This window comes from Typha latifolia, chromosome 1 (assembly GCF_019914945.1).
Source record: "Typha latifolia isolate L0001 chromosome 1, TyphaL0001v2, whole genome shotgun sequence".
Taxonomy (NCBI): Eukaryota; Viridiplantae; Streptophyta; class Magnoliopsida; order Poales; family Typhaceae; genus Typha; species Typha latifolia.
The window spans coordinates 8,653,056-8,672,250 of record NC_133086.1 but is presented as its reverse complement, the minus strand read 5'-3'; the positions used below and the strand labels follow the sequence as shown (position 1 = coordinate 8,672,250).

Below are 19,195 nucleotides of genomic sequence, written 5' to 3'. Positions count from 1 at the left end.
AAGTTCAATTCAATTTTTGACTTTCCTAGCAATCCCTACAGATCCTCCGACCAAACCAAATACTAATCAATTCACACCGAACTTGTATGTCTTAATTGATTTAGGCTAGATTCGTGGCGCCGCTCAAAAGAACTTGTTCCAACTGATTTCTATATAATAATGAATTATTATTAGTTTTCTTCTTGTTCTTCTTCTTATATTTCTTTGCACTTATTAATCTTACGCGAGTAATGTAATGTGAATAAATCATATATATTTTTAGATAGTACAATATGTTTTATAAGTGTTTTTTTTTATCTATGAATTTATCATTATATAATCTTGCAATTATAATCTTTCTCTTGCTAATTTTGTGTCAAAATAATTTCCTGAATAATATTCCAGCAAAGAATCTAAACAGTAGATGTTCATCATGAAATGTGCAATGATCATAAATTATTCTGACATAACAAAATAGGTTATGGAATCAATTCCAACTCTAAATAATTATTATTAAAAAAATTATTTGGTGATTTGGTGGCTTGGCTTAATAACTAGATTAATTACTCGGCAGTACGGTTGGTTTGGAGGAGTAGCTCAGTAGCGCGACGACTTGGAGACGTTTAATTCGAAGTAATTATCACATAGCTTGAAGCCTAGAGTAGACATCTTATTAGAATATTGATCTTTTGTCTAGCATAACTCGCATAAATTTATAATCTAACTCTCAAATTAATTTTATCTCGTATTATGATCAAATCATATATTACAAAAATCAGTGAACGTTCAAATAATTTGCAATTACATCTAGGTAATTTTGTCAAGATATTCAATTTAAATCCAAAATCGACGAGTAATCAAGTTACCACCAGCATCGTCTCCTTCTCGAAATCCCCCTCTCTGAATCCCCTCCAATGGAAACCCTACTCCTGAACCCACTCACAGTTTCCTCGATTCTTCCGTGGTCCTCCCTACATCGTTCACCCGTGTCCTCACTCTGTTCTAGGGTTTCTCTGCTTCGGCGAGCTGCAGTATCACGAGAGGTAAGATTCTCCTATCCGAATCCCTTCTCTCTCTTCCTTTTCTAAGAACTCGACTTACTAATAGATAGGAAGGAAGCCAATCGAAACTTCTCCGGGAATTTGTTTATCTTTGAATAAGCTCATGGAATTTGGTTTCTTGGTATTGGAAACGATCAATTCGCCCATTAAATATAATGTTGAGTTTTTACTTTGTACGCTACTCATATTTGCATCAAAACTTAAACTTGAGCTGAGTTGGCCATCGTAAATTTTGAACTTTGAACCTGATGATTGTTTCTAGTTCTGGTCTTAAAAATTGAGATATGAATTGAAATAGAATACCTTTCAATCCTCAGACTGGGCAACTAAAAAACTGAAGCGTGACCTTTTATAGGAACATATATTCCAGAATTTGCAATTGAAAGAAAGAAGGATTGGTGAGGAGGAGCTCGTGGCATTGCTTCATGCACTGGATCAGAAGAAATTGCCTGATGTCGCTCTACAGCTCCTTGCAGAATCAAATTCTGAAGGATCTTTGCGTGGCTGTGCTACCCTTTCAGCTCTGATGCTTTGCTGCGCCACGAATGGCCTCTTTCCACAAGCACAGGCTTTATGGAGTGAGATCATAAATAGCTCTTTTCTGCCCAGCATAGAAGTTGTAGGATGCCTAATGGATGCTTATGCTAGTATGGGGAAATTTGACGAGATCATCAGAATTCTTGGCGAAACAGCCTCTCGGGATTCTGAGTTCTGTCGTGTGGCTCACTCTTTAGCTGTGTCTTGCTTCGGAAAGGCCGGCCAAATGGAAATGATGGAACAGACTGTGAAGGAAATGGTTTCGAGAGGTTTCAAAGTCGATTCAATGACGGGGAATGCTTTTGTGAAGTATTATAGCATGTTTGGTTCATTAAGGGAGATGGAGGGTGCATATCAGCGATTGAAGAAATCGAGAATTTCGATAGAGAAAGAAGCCATTCGATCGATGGCGTCAACATATATAAGTGCGAGGAAGTTCTACAGATTAGGTGAGTTTTTAAAGGATGTGGGCCTCGGTAGGCGCAATGTGGGCAATCTTCTATGGAACCTGCTTCTTCTCTCGTTTGCTGCCAATTTTAAAATGAAAAGTCTGCAAAGGGAATTTTTAAATATGGTGGATGCTGGCTTTGTACCTGATATCACTACATTTAACATTAGATCTTTGGCATTTTCAAGGATGTGCATGTTCTGGGATCTCCATTTGAGCATTGAACACATGAAGCATGAAGGAGTTGTCCCGGATCTTGTGACATATGGGTGCTTTGTGGATGCTTACTTGGAGAGGAGGCTTGGGAAGAATGTTTCGTTTGCTCTAGACAAGATGAACATGATAAGTGCTCCAGTCATTTTGACAGATCCGCTGGTTTTTGAGGTTTTTGGGAAAGGGGATTTCCATGCTAGCTCAGAGGCTCTCTTGGAGTCCACAAGGCGGACGAGATGGACATACTCAAAGCTGGTGCAACTGTACCTGAAAAAACAATATAGGAATAACCAAATCTTTTGGAATTATTGAAGTACATTCACTTTACTTCAAACCTCAAAGAACTTGCTGAGATTCTAATCAGTATTCTCACACTGAAGATTGAAGGGGCAGCTGCATATGTTATTACCTCCATACAGAGGTGCGTATTTTGTTTTACTCTATTTTTAGAGGATTTTACTTTTAAGGAAGATCTGATGCTGATGGGAACTCATCTTGGCTTTGTCCTCTAGGAGTTTAAATAGCATCAAAGACTGACCTGTTGGTTGCAAACTTGCAATGCATAAAAGATTAGGTAATTAATTGTTATATGCATTATAACAGTAAGGGCTGATGCTGCATAGCATTTTGCAATTATAGGTTTATTGGGAATTGCAATAGTAAGATAATTTTCCTGGTATTGTAGATGTTAAGATGCTTCTTTTCAAAATGCTACATAACCTTGTGAGGAATGTCAAATTTCATTATTTTCTTATCCCCATGATACTTTTCTATTGAGTTTTCATTCCTCTTGTTGAAACTGTGGCCTTGCTTGAGCTGCATCTGGTTGTAGGCCTTGCAAGTTGCAACCGCTGTGATTTAAAAATGGAACAAAAGTTCAACTCTTCCTGACAAATCATGACCTTTTCCAAATTTTTAGTAGCTGCGTCTATTTCCTTTATTGTGTACTTTCTATCCCTGAGGCCCTCACATGTCAGAGCATCTATTTCCTGTATTGTCCTCGTACTCTTCCAATACCCCTGTTTCCTCAATGGTTCTTTTTCGTGCTTCGAACTCTGTAATAATTTGGTGGTCTTTACATTGCTGGATATCTTCTTTACACTTCCATTCTCTTCATCCACTACTCTCATCAGAGTTTCCTGCAGGATATATATCTAAGAGGATAGTACTGAATCAGATTTTAAGTGTTTTTAGTTTAACAGGTGCTTTTTACTTTCCTTTTAGACCTATGTGCAACCTCGTTTAACTTTGCTTCCACATCTTTATGTAAGTGACTGTAGGATAGTTTTATATAGACATAAATACTGAGAGTTTGAGAGCATTTATTTGCAGGAACTGTTGGATTACTATGGTTTGTGATGAGCATGATGCTCTCGTGCTACCCCTGCAAGGTTTAAAAGAACTCATCCCTGCTCAAGTCAAGTGCATGCGAACCAATCTCAGAAGCTACAATCTATGCCTTCCAACCCATTAGACAACAGTGAGTAGGCGAACGTAGAGTGCTTCGCTCTTCATAACTAAATGAATGATATACTGGTTTCTGGATTGAGATACCCAGAGAGGATTTTGTCATCATTCCTCACATACCTCTGGTAAATGGAGATCTGTTCTGTTAATAATGCAGTTATTGCTTGTTGAATTGCGGAACGCAGGCTTTTGTTTATCTATTGCTCGTCACATGTAAATACAAGAAGTCAGCTATCAATTTCAGGGAGACAACAATCAGAGAAGTTTGAAAATAAAATCACACCTCATTTGTAATTTATGGGAGCTTCGTTATCCATTTTTTTCTTGATATGTTTACCCATTTCTTGATTGGAAGAAGGGTGAAAGATGAATGCAAATGGGAATAGAAGAAGCTATCTTTTTTCTCTCTCCCACCCTCCATGGTGGCTGATGGCTCAGTTGTCTTATCCCTGATTGCTCGGTTGACATATTTCTACTCGGGGTAAATTTTTGTCTACCTGGTTCCATCCGACTCTTGTAGCATTGACCTTCTCAAACATTAGGAGAAAGTATAAAAGAGAAACAAGTTCAAACATTGAAGAGACTTTCTGAATGATGTCAATAAGGGCCACTTAATCCTCTTAATTTACACTCCTGTAATTAAACTAAAATTTAAAGTGCTCTTTTGAACCTTTGTTTGTAACTTAAAATCTCACGGACCCCTAAACTAGTTAGTAATTAATTATTTTTTAATCTTTTGTCATATTAAATTAAGTTTACTTTTAAAAAAAAATTAAAACTAAAAAATAAGACTAATTAATCGAAGTTTAGCCTCAAATCAAACAAGACTTATATATATATATATATATATATATATATATATATAGTTACTTTATTTACGTAAATTTTGATATCATTAAAAAAAACACCCTTTTTTTCTTCAACTAATTAGAAAAGTAATTACTTCTATGAAAATCTTTTTTTGTATTATTTTCATTTCTTCTCATTTTTTCTCGTTTTGCGTTTTTAACATTACGAAAATTTCAAAAAGAGATAATAAAAAGACAAAATAGTCAAGAGTTAAGTGATATTTTTACTGTTCAATTAAAATTATTAAAAAAGTTAAGTGAAGAAGTATACTATAATACTAATTTGGAGATAAAAGAACCCCAACGTATGAAAGCTCTAGCCTCCTAAGCCTCTTCTCTAGCCCAGCCCAACCCATCTTATCCACAACTACTATAAATCACCGCAAATCCTCCATATTTCCACTCCTAGCCTCTCTCCAAAACCCTAACCTTCTCTCCAACCCACCGCCGCCGCCGGAGATGCCGCCGAAGTTCGATCCCTCCCAAGTCGTCGACGTCTACGTCCGCGTCACCGGCGGCGAGGTCGGCGCGGCGAGTTCCCTCGCCCCCAAGATCGGCCCGCTCGGCCTGTCGCCCAAGAAGATCGGTGAGGACATCGCGAAGGAGACGGCCAAGGACTGGAAGGGCCTCCGCGTCACCGTCAAGCTCACTGTACAGAACCGGCAAGCCAAGGTCAGCGTCGTCCCCTCCGCCGCAGCCCTCGTCATCAAGGCCCTCAAGGAGCCCGAGCGCGACCGTAAGAAGACCAAGAACATCAAGCACAACGGGAACATCTCGCTTGACGACGTCATCGAGATCGCACGAGTCATGAGTCCCAGATCCATGGCGAAGGATCTCTCTGGAACTGTGAAGGAGATTCTTGGGACGTGCGTCTCGGTTGGCTGCACTGTTGACGGGAAGGATCCGAAGGACTTGCAGCAGGAGATCTCCGATGGCGAGGTCGAGGTCCCGCTCGAGTAGTAAGTTAATTTCTTTTAGGAGTGTTTCCTTATTCCGAAACTATCAAGAATTTTGGATGATTTATATTTACCACTGAGTAATATAAGCTAGGATTTGGATCTTTGATCTGTTAGTGGTTATGTTTGAACCATCAAAATGTGATCTTTTACTTGCTATGGTGCAATTAGTAATTTTCCTCTGTTTATGGATCTTATGTTCTTTTATCCTTTCAAAATTTGATGCTTTACTGAATGATCCGAGTATTCCTAAATATATATAGATATGTGTTGTTATGGTGATTTTGCTTCGGGGCCTAATTTTGCTACTTGTGCTGCCATGAGGGTGCCTTTTATTGGTATTGATTATATTAGTTGTTGGTATTGTTTCTGATGTCAAGATCTCCTTGGAAATGAATTGATTTGTAGTTTAGCTGAGAGTCACAACTCAAAGGATGGATATTGATATAAGTGCCAAGAATGTTGTGTTAATTCTGGGAGCCTGGGAATGACTATTAAGGTCTATAGGTTGGAATATTTGTGAACATGAATGAATGTAGCCATAAATGGCAGACTAGTTTTGAGTCCAAGGTTGAACCTGCATTTAATTGATCTTTCATCAATCTGTCTTTAATTTGACTAGGGTTTCTTGGACATGGGAATCTTCAAGTTTCTTTTGGCTATAAGATTTTAGTGGAAAGCACAATCTCATTCCCTGTTAGTTCAGGAGGTTGAACTTTGTGTGGTAATTGATGCTGGAAGTAATGGAGCATGCAATAGAGTATAGAAACAACTCATTAAGGTTGTTAAAATGGTTAATCCAGAGTTTGAAGAAAGAGCTGGATAAGGACTTGATTTCAGGTATTATACATAGATTTTGCTGTTCAGGAATTAGAGGCCCCTATCAACTTTTGTTTTTATTTCCTGCAAATAAAATAATAGAGGCATGATTATCACTAGCATATGTTTCTATGTAGTTCCTCACAAATAAACATTGGAAGAAGAGGTTTTGAGCTTAAAACCGGTATATCTTATCATCAGACTAGTTGACAGCTTCACAAAAAATGCCTTCTGTTTTAGATGACAAGGATACTGGGTTGCAACTAGGTGCAAAATATAGCTTGCGAAGAAGCAAATATCGTGCATCTTTTATTCTGATGGACCTTTTATATCCTTCGCCCTTTGATTGCTCTAGTTTAACCAACCGAGTAGTTTACCAACAAAAAGTAAGTTTTTGTTTGGGTTTTAACATGTTAGATGAGAAACAATCTCAGAATGAGATCATGAGAAGAGATCATAAAGAACAGGGAAGGACTTTTTAATTACTAAACTAGATAGTGAGGGAGTTGCTACAGCCATTTATGTGGCATATTTGCATTGACAATTAACAGTAGAATGAAAACAATCTTTGACTGGTTTATCTAGCTAAATTACAACCCACTTACCCAGATTGCAGGAAATGTATATGGGAGTGCATAACTATAATGATCACAACGCTTGGAAATTTGAGGTACAATGAGTTCATGAACTGCTTAGACTTATAGCACTTGCCAAACAACAGATAGGAAAGCCAGGCAACGATCACCCTCTTACATATTTTTCAACTCATTTTTTTTTTCTTCCAACCTTCTGTCTTTCAAATTTCTGAGTTAATTGCAACAGAAGCAAAATCAACTCCATTCTCTTCAATTTCCCTCAACTCTTCAATCTTGTCAACTGCTTCTTTTATCTCCCACCTCTTGTCTACATTCCCCTCGCAGCAAGCCAGCGCAATCTTCATCAGCTTCACCATCTCTCCCTCACCATTCTTCGTCTCCGTGAGCTTGACGTCAAACACCTGCACGCTCCACTCGCACTCGTCCACAGACTTGATCCAATCCACCAAATCACACCCCCCTCGCTTACCTTGTGATGAGTCATTGGCAGGGTGCTTGCCCGTCAATATCTCCAGTATCAGTAAGCCGAGGCTCCACACGTCGCTCTTCTTCGACGTCCGGCCGAACTGATTATACTCGGGGGACTTGTAGGCCGCCATGTACTGAGCAGCGTGAGGTTGGTTCATCACCGGCGTAAGGGCATAGTCCGCAAGGAGGGGCTCAAAGGACTCATTGAGGAGCACATTGGAGGACCTGAGGTGGCCATGGGGTACAGTTAGCATCGAGAGCTCGTCGTAGAGGTAGGCGAGCCCCCTGGCTACTCCTTTGACGATCTTGAGGCGTGTAGGCCAGTCGAGTGTTGGATTCTTCGTTCCACGATCACCTGCAGGGTTAGATCGTAGCGTTATCGTATATATCCTCTGCTCGAGTTGGAGAACTAGTAGTTTTTTACCTGAATAGAGCTGATCAGCCAAACTCCTATGAGCGGCATATTCTGTGACCAGTAGCTTCTCCTCCTTCCTGTAGTAATATGCCACCAATGGCAGCAAATTGGGGTGTAACAACCTCCCCATCCTCCTCATGTGCTCTTCAAAGTCCTCCTTCCCCACCCTGTTCATATCCCTCAACCTCTTCACCACCATTGATGGCCCGTTCATTAGGGTGGCCTTGTAGGAGCACCCCAAGTGCCCTGCTCCCATCACCTCTGCTGAAGACTTGAGCAGATCCGGTAGCTCAAATCTCTCCGTCTCCTCCCTTACAAACACAAGCTTCCCTTGGTCATGGTCCCTTGCCGCCTTCTTCCCGGCAGCAGTTCCGACGTGCTCATTGGGCCCACTTTCGAGGTTCCCCTCGGAGAGCCCACCCTTGATCGGCCTCTTCGACGATGGTGGCCGGCCGAGTTGCTCCTCGTGCACCTGCGAGGTACGGCGGGTAGCGAGCAAAGCTACAACAATCGCCAGCGTTACTCCGATAGCGATGGCGACGCTGGCAATTAATCCAAAGGTCGAGTGCTTCCGGGGCGGTGGCATTGGCAATGGCAAAGGCAAAGGCAACGACAACGGCAACTGCTGCGGGGATGAAGACTGTTGCCGCGGCGAGGATGAGGTATTGCATTGGACATTGAGAGGTGCCCCACAGAGACCTTTATTGCCTGCCCAGTTTATGAGTTTTATAGGATTAATTATGTTATAGACTTATAGTAAGTGGTACAAATCACTAGGGATCAAAGAAAGAGTTTTTTATTACCTGCAAACAAGTCTGCGTCCATCTTACCGAGACTTGGTGGGATGTTACCCTCCAACGCATTGTTCGACAAGTTCACCAGCTGTAGACTCTTCTGCCGGAGGTCCGGCACTGCACCGTCGAAATTATTCCCATCCAGCATCACCTCTATGAGCCTGGGCAACTTCGCCAGCGACGTCGGGATCGGACCGGAGAATTCATTCTGCGAGAGGTGCAGCTTCTTGAGCGAGCCCATGCCGGCGAACGCGTCGTCGGGAATCGTGCCGGAGAATCGGTTCCTCGAGAAGTAGGCCGACTTGAGGCTCCCCAGACTCCTCACCTCGGGCATGGGACCTTTAAAGCTATTGTTCATGAAGCTAAGCGTGCGCAGGTTGGGCAGCGCCGTGAGGACGTCCAGGTCCAAAGTCCCTGATAAGCTCCTGTTCTCGAGCTGCAGCCCTAAGACGGTGGCATTGTCGCAGATGACGCCGGTCCATCTTGTATTATTATGCGTGCACGGGCTCCCGTTGGCGGCCGACCATGTCTCTAGGGTACCGGTCGGGTCAGAAATCGCGGCCTTGAACTTTAGGAGCACGTCGGCCTCCGATGCATGCGCGGCGGCGAATAGGAGGAGGGTTAGCAGGAGGCAAAGTGAGGCCGGTCCGGCCACGGCCATCGAGGATGGAGCCAGCCGGCCGGCGCAATGGCTGGTGACCTTATTTGTTGGTGCGGAAGGCAAGGAGGAGCTTGGTGGCTCCTGATGGCAATTGGATTTAGGTGTGCACCGGACAGGAAGAGAGGAATGAGGCTGGTATTAAGTTGGCCTAAGAATAGTGATAAGAGCTGTTAGCTAGAGAGATATAAGGGTGGCCTTCCATTCTAATTTTGACTCTAGCTCTTTTGCTACTTCTCTTGTTGATTTATCTTGCTATTCATGAGAAAAATTAGGATTTAGCACTTAAATTGTTCCTATCATGGATTGTTAATTAGTTATAGAATTAATTACAGCTACATCCCATAAACTATATCCGATTTCTATTCCACGAATTATCTCCTATTTGTTCGGAGACTCCTAAGCTATTTTTTGTTACAATATTCTCCCTAAATTTTAAAATAATTTTAATGTCATCATTTAGTTAGTCTAAATTGAGCGACTTAAATTATACGGCAGTCATATCATAATACGTTATATATAATGTATATCCTCCTCGTCTCCTTTTCTCTCATCCTTCTCTATCTCCTCACCATCACCGCGATGAGCTCGGCGATCTCGAGTCCGAGAAGCCAAGATCTCGAATAGATTGGAGCTTGGGCTTTATGGTCTTGTCGACGTCGGCGGTGAGGACTAAAAGACACTAGGCGAGAGCGGAGGATGGAGTTGGGCTTTTGAGTGGACATGAGGTGGGAAAGTTGCTTAGCATTCCGCCATGGGTTAGAGATTGGGAGGTGGGTTTTTGGCAGCGAAGGGCTCCTCATAGGCTTGCCGGTGTTGGTTTGGTTTGGTTCAATCTAAGATGGTGGAGGAAGCGAAGGACGGATTCCGGTTTGATTTGAGGTGATAAAGTTGATTGGTATTCCACCATGGGTTGGAGATTGGGAGGTGGTTCTTTTTGGCAGCAGAGGGATCCTAATTGGCTTGCCTGTGGTGATGCCTGCGAAGTTGGAGGTCGGGGTTGGTTATAGTTCAGAGGTGTAATTGATCCTTTGTTATATAAATATTTAACGGAGGGATATTCTCGTTCTCCAATGGCTCTACTCGGCAGTTTTTGGTTGGCTGCCACACCGTTTAGCCATTCACAGAGTTTAATATGATATGTTTCCTGTTCAAAGTTATGGACAACTCGATTCTAATAAGATTTGTTTGTAAATTAAAAATAAAGAAAGATTTATTTGATAACGTTTTCTGTTTGGTTTCTTTGATGGTCGTTGGGCTCTTCGTTCTTCTTCTACTCTTTTGCATGCAATTAATGCTGTAATAATTACCTTTGTTGTTTGTTCAAAAACAATTTCATATATAACAACTCAAATCCTGAGTTAGCTTGAACTTTACACAACTGGATTCAACTGATGGCCCCACTTGATTCGCCAGACAAATATATATATATATATAATATAGCTAATGAACAAAGCTTCCAATATTTTAGATAATCGAGAATTAATATTTAGGGGGGAAACAGCGGAGAATTGATAGCTTTCAGAAAAGCTAGGAACTATTGAAAACAATCTAAAATCTCCAAGGAAGCAAATTAAGGAAGAACAACAACTTTGCTTAGGATCCATAACACCAAAGTCATCTCAAAGACAAAGATCGTGTGAAGCAATCCTCTATCAAGTGGGAAGCCGAACAATGTGATCCCTCCACCGTTATGCTGCAAGTACGTAACTGCACCCAGTACTAATTAAGATTAATCTCTATAAACAAACATCAAAAATAATAAGCCATGCATGATAAAGCCTAAAGGCAGTAGTACCTAGGGCTTGTCTACTTCCAAAGGCTGAAGAAGTATGTTGAGGTGACGAAGACACGAACGCTGATGCTTTTGGTAAGTTAGAAGCGTCGTCGAATTCTGATGAGGGCTCGACGTTGCCGCCGTTTGCCGGGGCAGCTGGAGGCGATGAGCTACGTCTAGGGCAGGACATGGTCATGTGCCAACGACTGGCGATGGAGACGACTCCTTGAGCTCGGTGTGTGATTCTTGCTGCTCCTAGTAGGCACATGAAGAACCCACTTAACTGGACGGCCGAGCAAACCTACAATTAATGAGATTAGAAGATTACAGTGAAGTTTTAGATCAGTAAAAAATGGTTATTTCGGATGAACGTACTGACCAGGAGATCACCCGAGTTGCGAAAGTTCTTGTTTGATTTGGAAGACAAGACCATCATAAGAGCTCCAAGCTGGCTAATAGTAATAGTCACCAAGGACCCAAGTATAAAGATACGGTATCTATGACTCGTCGCAAGCAGCTGCCTCTTGATCCTCATGTGCTCATCAAACATCTTCTCGGCCAACTCAATATTCCTCTGATCACCTCCACCTCCACCTCCACCTTCCTCCTCTCCGTCAAACATCTTGTAGAACACCTCGAACCTCAGTATCTGCAGCAAGCATGTGAGCCGGAACAGCACGCACACCAGCAGGAACACCCCCGTCCGGTACACCCACGAGGCCACCGTGGCAGCGAAGGCCACCGTGCTCCACGGCACATGAGGAAGTCGAAGTGGAACGGGAAGTGGGATGGTGATAGTTATAGTGGAGGAGAAGAAATAGAGGAGTACTTTATGCGAAAGCTCGACGGCGAAGGAGGGGAGGAGGATACAAGTGAGGTGGCGGAAGGCGCGGTCGAGTTCATGGGAGTAGGCGCGACGTACGAAGGGGGAGTCGTCGCGGAGGGCGCCGTCGAGGAAGAGGAGTTGGCGGAGGCCATGGCGGCGGAAGAAGACGGCTAGGGTGAGGAAGGATATGAACGCGAGAGCGGACTCAGAGAGCTGAGTCAGCTTGTCGAAGAAGATGGTGATGGACGATGATTGCAGAGTTAGAGAGATGAGGACGGGGATGATCACGGTGAAGAGGGCGAAGAAGAGGTAGGAGATGGCCCTCGCGAGGGCAGTGGAGTGGTCGAGGAAGCAAAAGCGGAGGCAGAGGCGGAAGTGGCGGAGATCGTCATAGAGGGTGGATTTAGAGCGGGCGTAGACCGGATTTAGAAGGAGAGGGAGAGAGGCGTCAGTTTTATTATTGGAACCATTACAAGAAGCCATATTAATAATGGTCGTGGTATCCTCCAATGTTGATGACATAGTGGTAGTAGAGATCGATGTGTTTGTGATAAGTATTTGTAGTTTTCTGCTTGTGGTGAAAGAAGAAAGAAGAAAGAAGAAAGAAAAGATCTGGTGGTGGAGAAGAGAAGAGAGAAACTAGTGGTGTCGTCGCAAATACTCGTGAAACAGTTGAAAAGGAAGGGGAAAGTGATCCATGAGATTGGCAGTTAGTATTTATAATTTACTTTTATTTTTAATCTAATAAGTTCATTTTTGTTACGAGTTAGAAGTAGCCATATTTATACTACCAGGGATCTCTCAAGTGAGTCAAAGAGGAACCACTCATGCACAAGACAATGCGAAGGGTCAAATAGGAGGAAAAAGAAGCATTGTATCCATCCTCTCGTGAGCCCTACGAGTGCCAAGTGCTTCAATCCGAGAGGCAACTATTCTAGCTGGATTTGTTGGCAAGGAATGGCCTTGACTTCACCATCCATCTTATCACGAGATTCAGCTTGTTACTCAACTGCATTCACCTGTCGTTCTCACCTGTCATTAGTACTTTCGTATTCAATGAAGTAGACAAACTAATAATTATACATTCAATGCTCATCCACTGATTATAAAGCTGTTCGATCAGTTGTATGTTTGACAAAGATTCAGTAATTCTCGACCGAGACCTCAAAACACAATTTTAAGTCTTCGAACAGCATGGTCCTCAGGTGAAATGAACTTCACAACTTCGATGATTAGTAGCAAACGAACCATTCCGAGAAAGCACTTACACAGAAATGGGCCTTCTCTCCAACAGAAGCAAATTATATAGAGATTTTCCACGTACATTGAATTCATACAAGATGGCGAATACTCCACTAGTTGACATTAAAAAGTAGAAAATTCTCCGGGAGAGGAGTGTTGTCCATGTTTAACTTTAGAGTTCACTTCGAACAAGAAACTGTAGAGAAGAAAACCTTGTTTAAGGGACAAGCCTCTGCGGGTCACGAGGGAAAAGTGACGTCTTCCTAATGTTGTTGAGGGCACAGAACAGCATAACCACTCGTTCCAAACCCACACCGAATCCGCCATGCGGGGGGGCACCATATCTGCCAAAATAGTAGACAGATGTTCAGCGCTTTTTTTAGCGAGTATCTGTTAGACTTAAAGACTTAAATACTTGCACTCTGTTTAGCAAGAATCTGTTTAATTTAAAAACTGCTATTTTTGCCAAAGAATATGACAACTGTCTCCAATAAACCCTCCAGGGGTATATAATAAAAGAGTACTTCTGGGTAGCAGATTTGAGTTTATCCATCCATAAGATCAAAATGAATTTTGAGTTAGATGCTAGGTTCCAATCGACATGCTTTACACTCTACCCACAAATCATTAAAGTGTCCCAGGTGAGACACTATACATACTTCGAACTAGGCTTACATCTTTGTAAAAGAGAAAACATGGCCACAAAGAATCTATTTGAAGATGAAGAAAAAAGTAGGATCTTGGAATGATAAGAGAAGTTGAATTCATACCGGAAGGAGTCAATGTATGTAGATATGGTCTTCACATCAATTCCGCAAGCCTCTGCACGCTTCGTTAATAATTCAGGTGTGTGTATCCTTTGTGCCCCAGAAATTATCTCCTCCCCTAGAAGAAACAAAAACACTTGGATCATGAGATAAGAATACAAAATTATATCTCAAATCCCAAGGTTCTAAAACCCAGATACTCGATCAAGAAAAAAAACAGTAATACATTCTTTGGGCTGCAAAGTTTGGGGAAAAACCAATAGGAGAAAAAGTAAAACAGAGATTATCTTGTTACTGGAAATTAACAGATGATCTGCACCTCCCGAGAAATAGGACTTCAATTAGGTCCACAAATTAGAATATAATTCTTACCTCGAATGAAGACATCAAATGAATTAGTGTAAGCCGGGTTATCATGACAGGGCATGGTGTAAAATGGTCTTAAAGCCAAAGGATACCGGTAAAGAATATAAAAATCAGTGTCATATCTGCAATAGGTAAGAAGATTAAGTTAGCCATCCAATAATTCACACTAGGAAGGAAATTAATGCTGGTATGGAAAATGCACCAACTTTTGACGAACAAGGCGACCCAATTTTTTCTCAGCCTCTGTATTAAGGTCTCCCATAGGCTCAATTTCTGTCCCAGCTTCCTGTGGATATGAATAAAACTGGCATTGTCAATATTAACAGAGATACCAAAAAAGATTTTGATCTATTATTAAATATCAGGTATATAGATTGTCCAACTATTGGGGAGTAAGAACTAGCTCCTGCAACTGTTAAATCCTTTTAAAGAATTACTTCTAATAAACTCCATACCATTACAGCCGCCAATTGCTGTGTAGAACTTTCACCACTGCAATGCAGGAAATTGTTTAATTTCCTAATCATCCGTTTTATACTTCCGTATGGTAAGGTAATTCAAAGTTGCAAAATCTGATAATAAGGAAGAATCTTTAACGGCCTACTACAGAATTTATCTTATAGGATGCTTCTGTTGTTTCTTGGATTAAGTTTTCTCATCATTAGCTTTTGATAGAAAATGGCACTAGAACAATTGAACAAATCTAAGCTTGTCCCTGCAGTAGAATGGTCTTTTCTAATGCATAGAAGTGTATCTCTCACAGACTAGAAACTTTGCTAAATTGTTTACCAGCATGCCTGCTTAAATACTCTAGGAATGACATCACAGCCAAGACTTTTTACAACCGAATGTGAACTCTCGAGAATGCCTCTATTTTGAGAAAGGTGCTAAAATTTTGATGAGAAAAATTGCCAATAAAACACTAACTTACAAAAGATCACTGACAATACCTAGCACAAATAGTAAGGGAAGAATGGTTCTTGAGGTGAGGCCTCAAGTACTATAAATCCTAATGTTAACTCTCCACAAGCTGCAGGTGAATTCCTATCACAATTGGAGGGAAGAAAGGGCTCAACAATATTAGGCTGAGCAGACAATCTTACCATCAGGACAGCATTCACTGGCAGTGTCTGGCAACAAAGTCATGAATAAGATTGATGTCTTACCTTAAATGGATGATGCAAGTAACCTCGAAGTTTGTCATCTAGATATACACAATTAATAGTTGAAAACATGCTCACCAACAATGCACAGACACAAAAATTCACCACAGCAAAATAGATGCATAAGTAAATAGTACTCTGAGATCATGCATGCACCTTCAGCATTTGAATGCCTTCATCATAAGTAAGTCGCAAGGTCTTTTGCAAGTACTGCAAGGCACATTAGTGATTAATCAGAAATAAAACACATAAGAATTTGTAGAAGATTGACAAAATTGCCTAAAAAACAAATGTCTTTTTACTAAAAGAGACCAGCGACACCAGAACACAAACAATTATTAGAGGAAATTAAATTGTTTAGCAACTTGATTGTCATTTTACTGTGATGCATAAAGATGCTGCCCCTTACCTTCAGAGGTTCAAAGGGATACTGTCTATTTATTGCGTCAAGTTCCTTCTTGCAATTCTTGTGCAAATGGTCAAACATTGCAACAAACAGACTATCTACTATGTCACAAACCTGTATAAAGAAGTTAAAGCTATATGTCAGTAAATTGAATGCGTTTAAAGTATGAACTGAAGTATATTCCTACCTCAAAATAGTGCTCCTTAATCTCCATTTCAACGTCAAGGCCAACAAACTCACAAAGATGCCTGTGGGTGTAAGAATCTTCTGCTCTGAAGACAGAACCAACTTCAAATACACGTCCAAACCCACCACATATTGCCATTTGCTTATAAAGCTGAGGTGATTGTGCCAAACAAGCAGGTTGACCCTTGTAGTCCAACTTGAATACAGCTGCACCGCCTTCACTTGATCCAGATATTAACTTTGGAGTATGAATCCCAACAAATTCCTTTGATAGCAAAAATTCTCTGAATATCTACATCATAGCACAGATAACGATTTTTTTTTAAATCAGCAAAAATACCACCATATTTAGTGTAAAGAAATGACTAAGGATAAAAACAACTAGGTGGATGTCATTAGCAAAAAAGCTTGTTAATCTTTTGTAAGCAGGCTATATGTATATGTAAGCATGTTGAGTCGTCAACATATGTATAGAGTATAGACATGCAGTTATTGAGATAAACATTTCATCTAATGCCTTATATAATACTTTTGCATTGTAAGACTACAAAATGTATTTGACTAAAGACTCTAAACCCAAAATCAGACCTTTAAAAGAAATTCAATGATATCTAGAATCTGACTAATGACATTTATTGTTCATTGCAGTATGTCTATGTGCAAGCTCAACAATGTGTTACCTAGATATCATGCGTCTATAAAGCTGAAAACAAGCAGACATGTAATAGAACACGATTTGATCTTAGCTATTCAGAATAAGAGAGAAGTACAATAATTCTTCCTCAAATATGCTATTGAGAGGAAAAGGATTAAGCCTTTTTAAGAAATAAAGTTTTTGACCAGAGTACGAAAAAAAAAAACTAAAGGACCCCTTAACTATTTAAGGCTAAACATTGGGTACTTTACTGATATATGGCAAAGTCAAAGATGATATCAAGTGGAATATCTATCCAAAGCATAAAAACTATGAACCAACACAAGAAAAGGCTAACTAAAGTAACAAAGAAGATGTATAATATTGACATTACATAATCACTATGAAAGACTAACATCTGCAAGAAGATTGCGCCCTTACATGTTCAACTTGACACTGGATACGAAAAGTTGCTTGGTTCGCAGGAGTGCGCAAGTCAAGGGCTCTATAGTTCAAGCGTGTATCCTGGCCAACACGAACAAGCTGTTCTCCAGTCTGCATAACACAATTTCCTATATTTAGAACATCAATCAACAAACAAACTTTATAGTAAAACATAACCAGAAATCCTCAACATAAACTAGTAAATTGTTCTCATAAAATATAAATCAACCACGCAACAATGACCTTCACTTACAAGCTCAGCCTTTTCAAATTCAGTCTCACTTCGTGCTGCATCCTCAATATTAATAGGGAGGTTAGGAATTGCTCTATTGACACAGTACAGTTTCCTTACTTGAACTTCCACCTACAGAGAAACAGCCAACAATCTAAAACTGCATGTCCATTAAAAATTCATCTTCTACTCTAAAAGCAACGAAACAATAAAAAGAACATAAAAGCATTAAAAAAAAAAACTCTATTAAACTACACAAAAGAAAAAAAAAAGTAAACTCCAAGGAATCATGCCAATCACCTGTTGCGTAGTACCCTTAATGGGATCCTTGGGGACAGAGACGACGCCCTCGACATCGACGATCGACTCCTTGCTGAGACTCGTCGCAAACTTCACGAATTGCGGGCTCACCAAATCCTTACTGACCACGACCACGCACTGCACCGTGCTCATCGACTGCCTCACCACCAGGAACGCCATCTTCTTGCTCACGGGCCGGATCGCCTGCGCCGCTCCGCGGATCAAAACCGTCCGATCCGCCAGTCCCGTCTCCAAATCGCCCACTTCCGTCCATTCCCGGCCGCTCACCGCCTTCGACTGGATCTCTTCCACGGGAATGTCGCCGTAGCTTCCGGCGAGAGGGTCGGATTCGCCGGAGTCCGTCTGGGCGGCGCCGCCGGCTGCGGCCGCTGATTCTTGCTGGCGGGCGGCTTTCTCGGCTTTTTTCGCTTCCTTCTTGGCTTGTTTCTTGCTGATGGTTCCGGCACCGTCCTCGCCGGCGGGAGCAGGAGCAGATGCTGGTTCGGAGGACATGGCTGCGGTTTTACGCAAGAGAATTCGATGCGAGGGGAGTAAAGCCCTAAAGAGATGACCTCTATATTCTGTTAACGGGTCGGATCCTAGCTGATCAGATAGTGAATAAAATTATCTGAACCCATTATTCACTTTGTCGGGTAAGAATTCTAAAAGGGATCCAAATTCGGGAGTTTATTTTAGAGCTACTTTATATACATATTTCTCTCAAAAACATGTACATTTTTGTATATATAGGTAGAGTTCACTTGGCTAGCCATTCAACCTGTAACAAAAGATTGCAGTGCGAATTCCTTCTTTGTCTTTTGTTTACTCTATAAATTAGCTTACATAATGCTCATAATCTATTAATTAATTAATTGAACAGTTTGATCTTCTCTCAAGCTTGGGCTCAAAATTAATTTCGAGCCGAACTTGAGCACAAGTCTGCTCACTCAGATTCGAGAGAAGACTCTGAGTTGATTTATATATTATACTAATTTATATTATGTATAGTATGAGGTTATTAAATCTTGATCTAAAGGTTCACATATCATCGACCTGCAAATTCTAATCAGGGCTTTGTCAATTCATTCTTAAATCATGCTTGAGCTCGAGTTGAAATAGACTAAAATTTGAGCTTATTTAAAGCTCGAGCTCAAATTAGACTTGAATTCAATTAAGCTAAGCACTAACATTATTTCAGGGCTCAAAATTAATTTTGAGCTAAGCTTGCAGATCCAAGCTCAATCAAGCTTAATTAGTTTATATGCCTAAGCTCGTTCACTTTAAGAATAACTTTTTTCTCATTCTAAAATACAATTAATTATTTCATAATAACAGCTAAATATCATAATAACTCAATTACAGAATATAAACACTATTTATTAAAATTACATTTTATACTACATGCTAACTCAATTACTAATTTATTCTTAATGTCTATCCCATCAACCTACTTTATATTAAATTAAAAAGATATTCATAGTAATTTTATATAAAAAAAAATAGAACACTTTTTTTCTCATATTTTCAATCACTTTGTACCGCATCAAAAATAATTATTACCTAGTTATTTTTAGAATAAAAACCTCATTTTAA

At 40.7% G+C, this 19,195-nt stretch overlaps 5 protein-coding genes across 5 annotated transcripts; 2 read left to right on the top strand and 3 right to left on the bottom strand.

Annotated features, from left to right (window-relative positions):
- The first annotated feature begins 808 nt into the window (after positions 1 to 808).
- LOC140781911 (pentatricopeptide repeat-containing protein At3g42630) lies at positions 809 to 4,111 on the top strand. The gene is made up of 3 exons (XM_073128212.1): positions 809 to 1,022; positions 1,396 to 2,659; positions 3,571 to 4,111. Exons 1-2 carry the CDS (start codon positions 894 to 896, stop codon positions 2,548 to 2,550), a joined length of 1,284 nt encoding a protein of 427 aa, XP_072984313.1. The 5' UTR covers positions 809 to 893; the 3' UTR covers positions 2,551 to 2,659; positions 3,571 to 4,111.
- Positions 4,112 to 4,860: 749 nt separating this feature from the next.
- Positions 4,861 to 5,701, top strand: LOC140794996 (large ribosomal subunit protein uL11). Its single transcript, XM_073147354.1, has one exon. The coding sequence runs from the start codon at positions 5,013 to 5,015 to the stop codon at positions 5,511 to 5,513; it is 501 nt and encodes a 166-aa protein (XP_073003455.1). The 5' UTR covers positions 4,861 to 5,012; the 3' UTR covers positions 5,514 to 5,701.
- Positions 5,702 to 6,956: 1,255 nt separating this feature from the next.
- LOC140794988 (pollen receptor-like kinase 4) lies at positions 6,957 to 9,383 on the bottom strand. Its single transcript, XM_073147343.1, has 3 exons — positions 8,611 to 9,383; positions 7,817 to 8,515; positions 6,957 to 7,747 (listed from the first exon to the last, which is right to left on the bottom strand). The coding sequence occupies exons 1-3, from the start codon at positions 9,260 to 9,262 to the stop codon at positions 7,125 to 7,127; spliced, it is 1,974 nt and encodes a 657-aa protein (XP_073003444.1). The 5' UTR covers positions 9,263 to 9,383; the 3' UTR covers positions 6,957 to 7,124.
- A 1,341-nt stretch (positions 9,384 to 10,724) lies between these two features.
- On the bottom strand, positions 10,725 to 12,467 carry LOC140794985 (uncharacterized). Its single transcript, XM_073147328.1, has 3 exons — positions 11,416 to 12,467; positions 11,058 to 11,337; positions 10,725 to 10,969 (listed from the first exon to the last, which is right to left on the bottom strand). Exons 1-3 carry the CDS (start codon positions 12,382 to 12,384, stop codon positions 10,833 to 10,835), a joined length of 1,386 nt encoding a protein of 461 aa, XP_073003429.1. The 5' UTR covers positions 12,385 to 12,467; the 3' UTR covers positions 10,725 to 10,832.
- A 659-nt stretch (positions 12,468 to 13,126) lies between these two features.
- LOC140794979 (aspartate--tRNA ligase 2, cytoplasmic) lies at positions 13,127 to 18,315 on the bottom strand. The gene is made up of 10 exons (XM_073147314.1): positions 17,603 to 18,315; positions 17,324 to 17,434; positions 17,068 to 17,181; positions 15,994 to 16,284; positions 15,810 to 15,920; positions 15,557 to 15,610; positions 14,444 to 14,523; positions 14,244 to 14,359; positions 13,875 to 13,989; positions 13,127 to 13,448 (listed from the first exon to the last, which is right to left on the bottom strand). The coding sequence occupies exons 1-10, from the start codon at positions 18,113 to 18,115 to the stop codon at positions 13,322 to 13,324; spliced, it is 1,632 nt and encodes a 543-aa protein (XP_073003415.1). The 5' UTR covers positions 18,116 to 18,315; the 3' UTR covers positions 13,127 to 13,321.
- Positions 18,316 to 19,195: the final 880 nt, after the last annotated feature.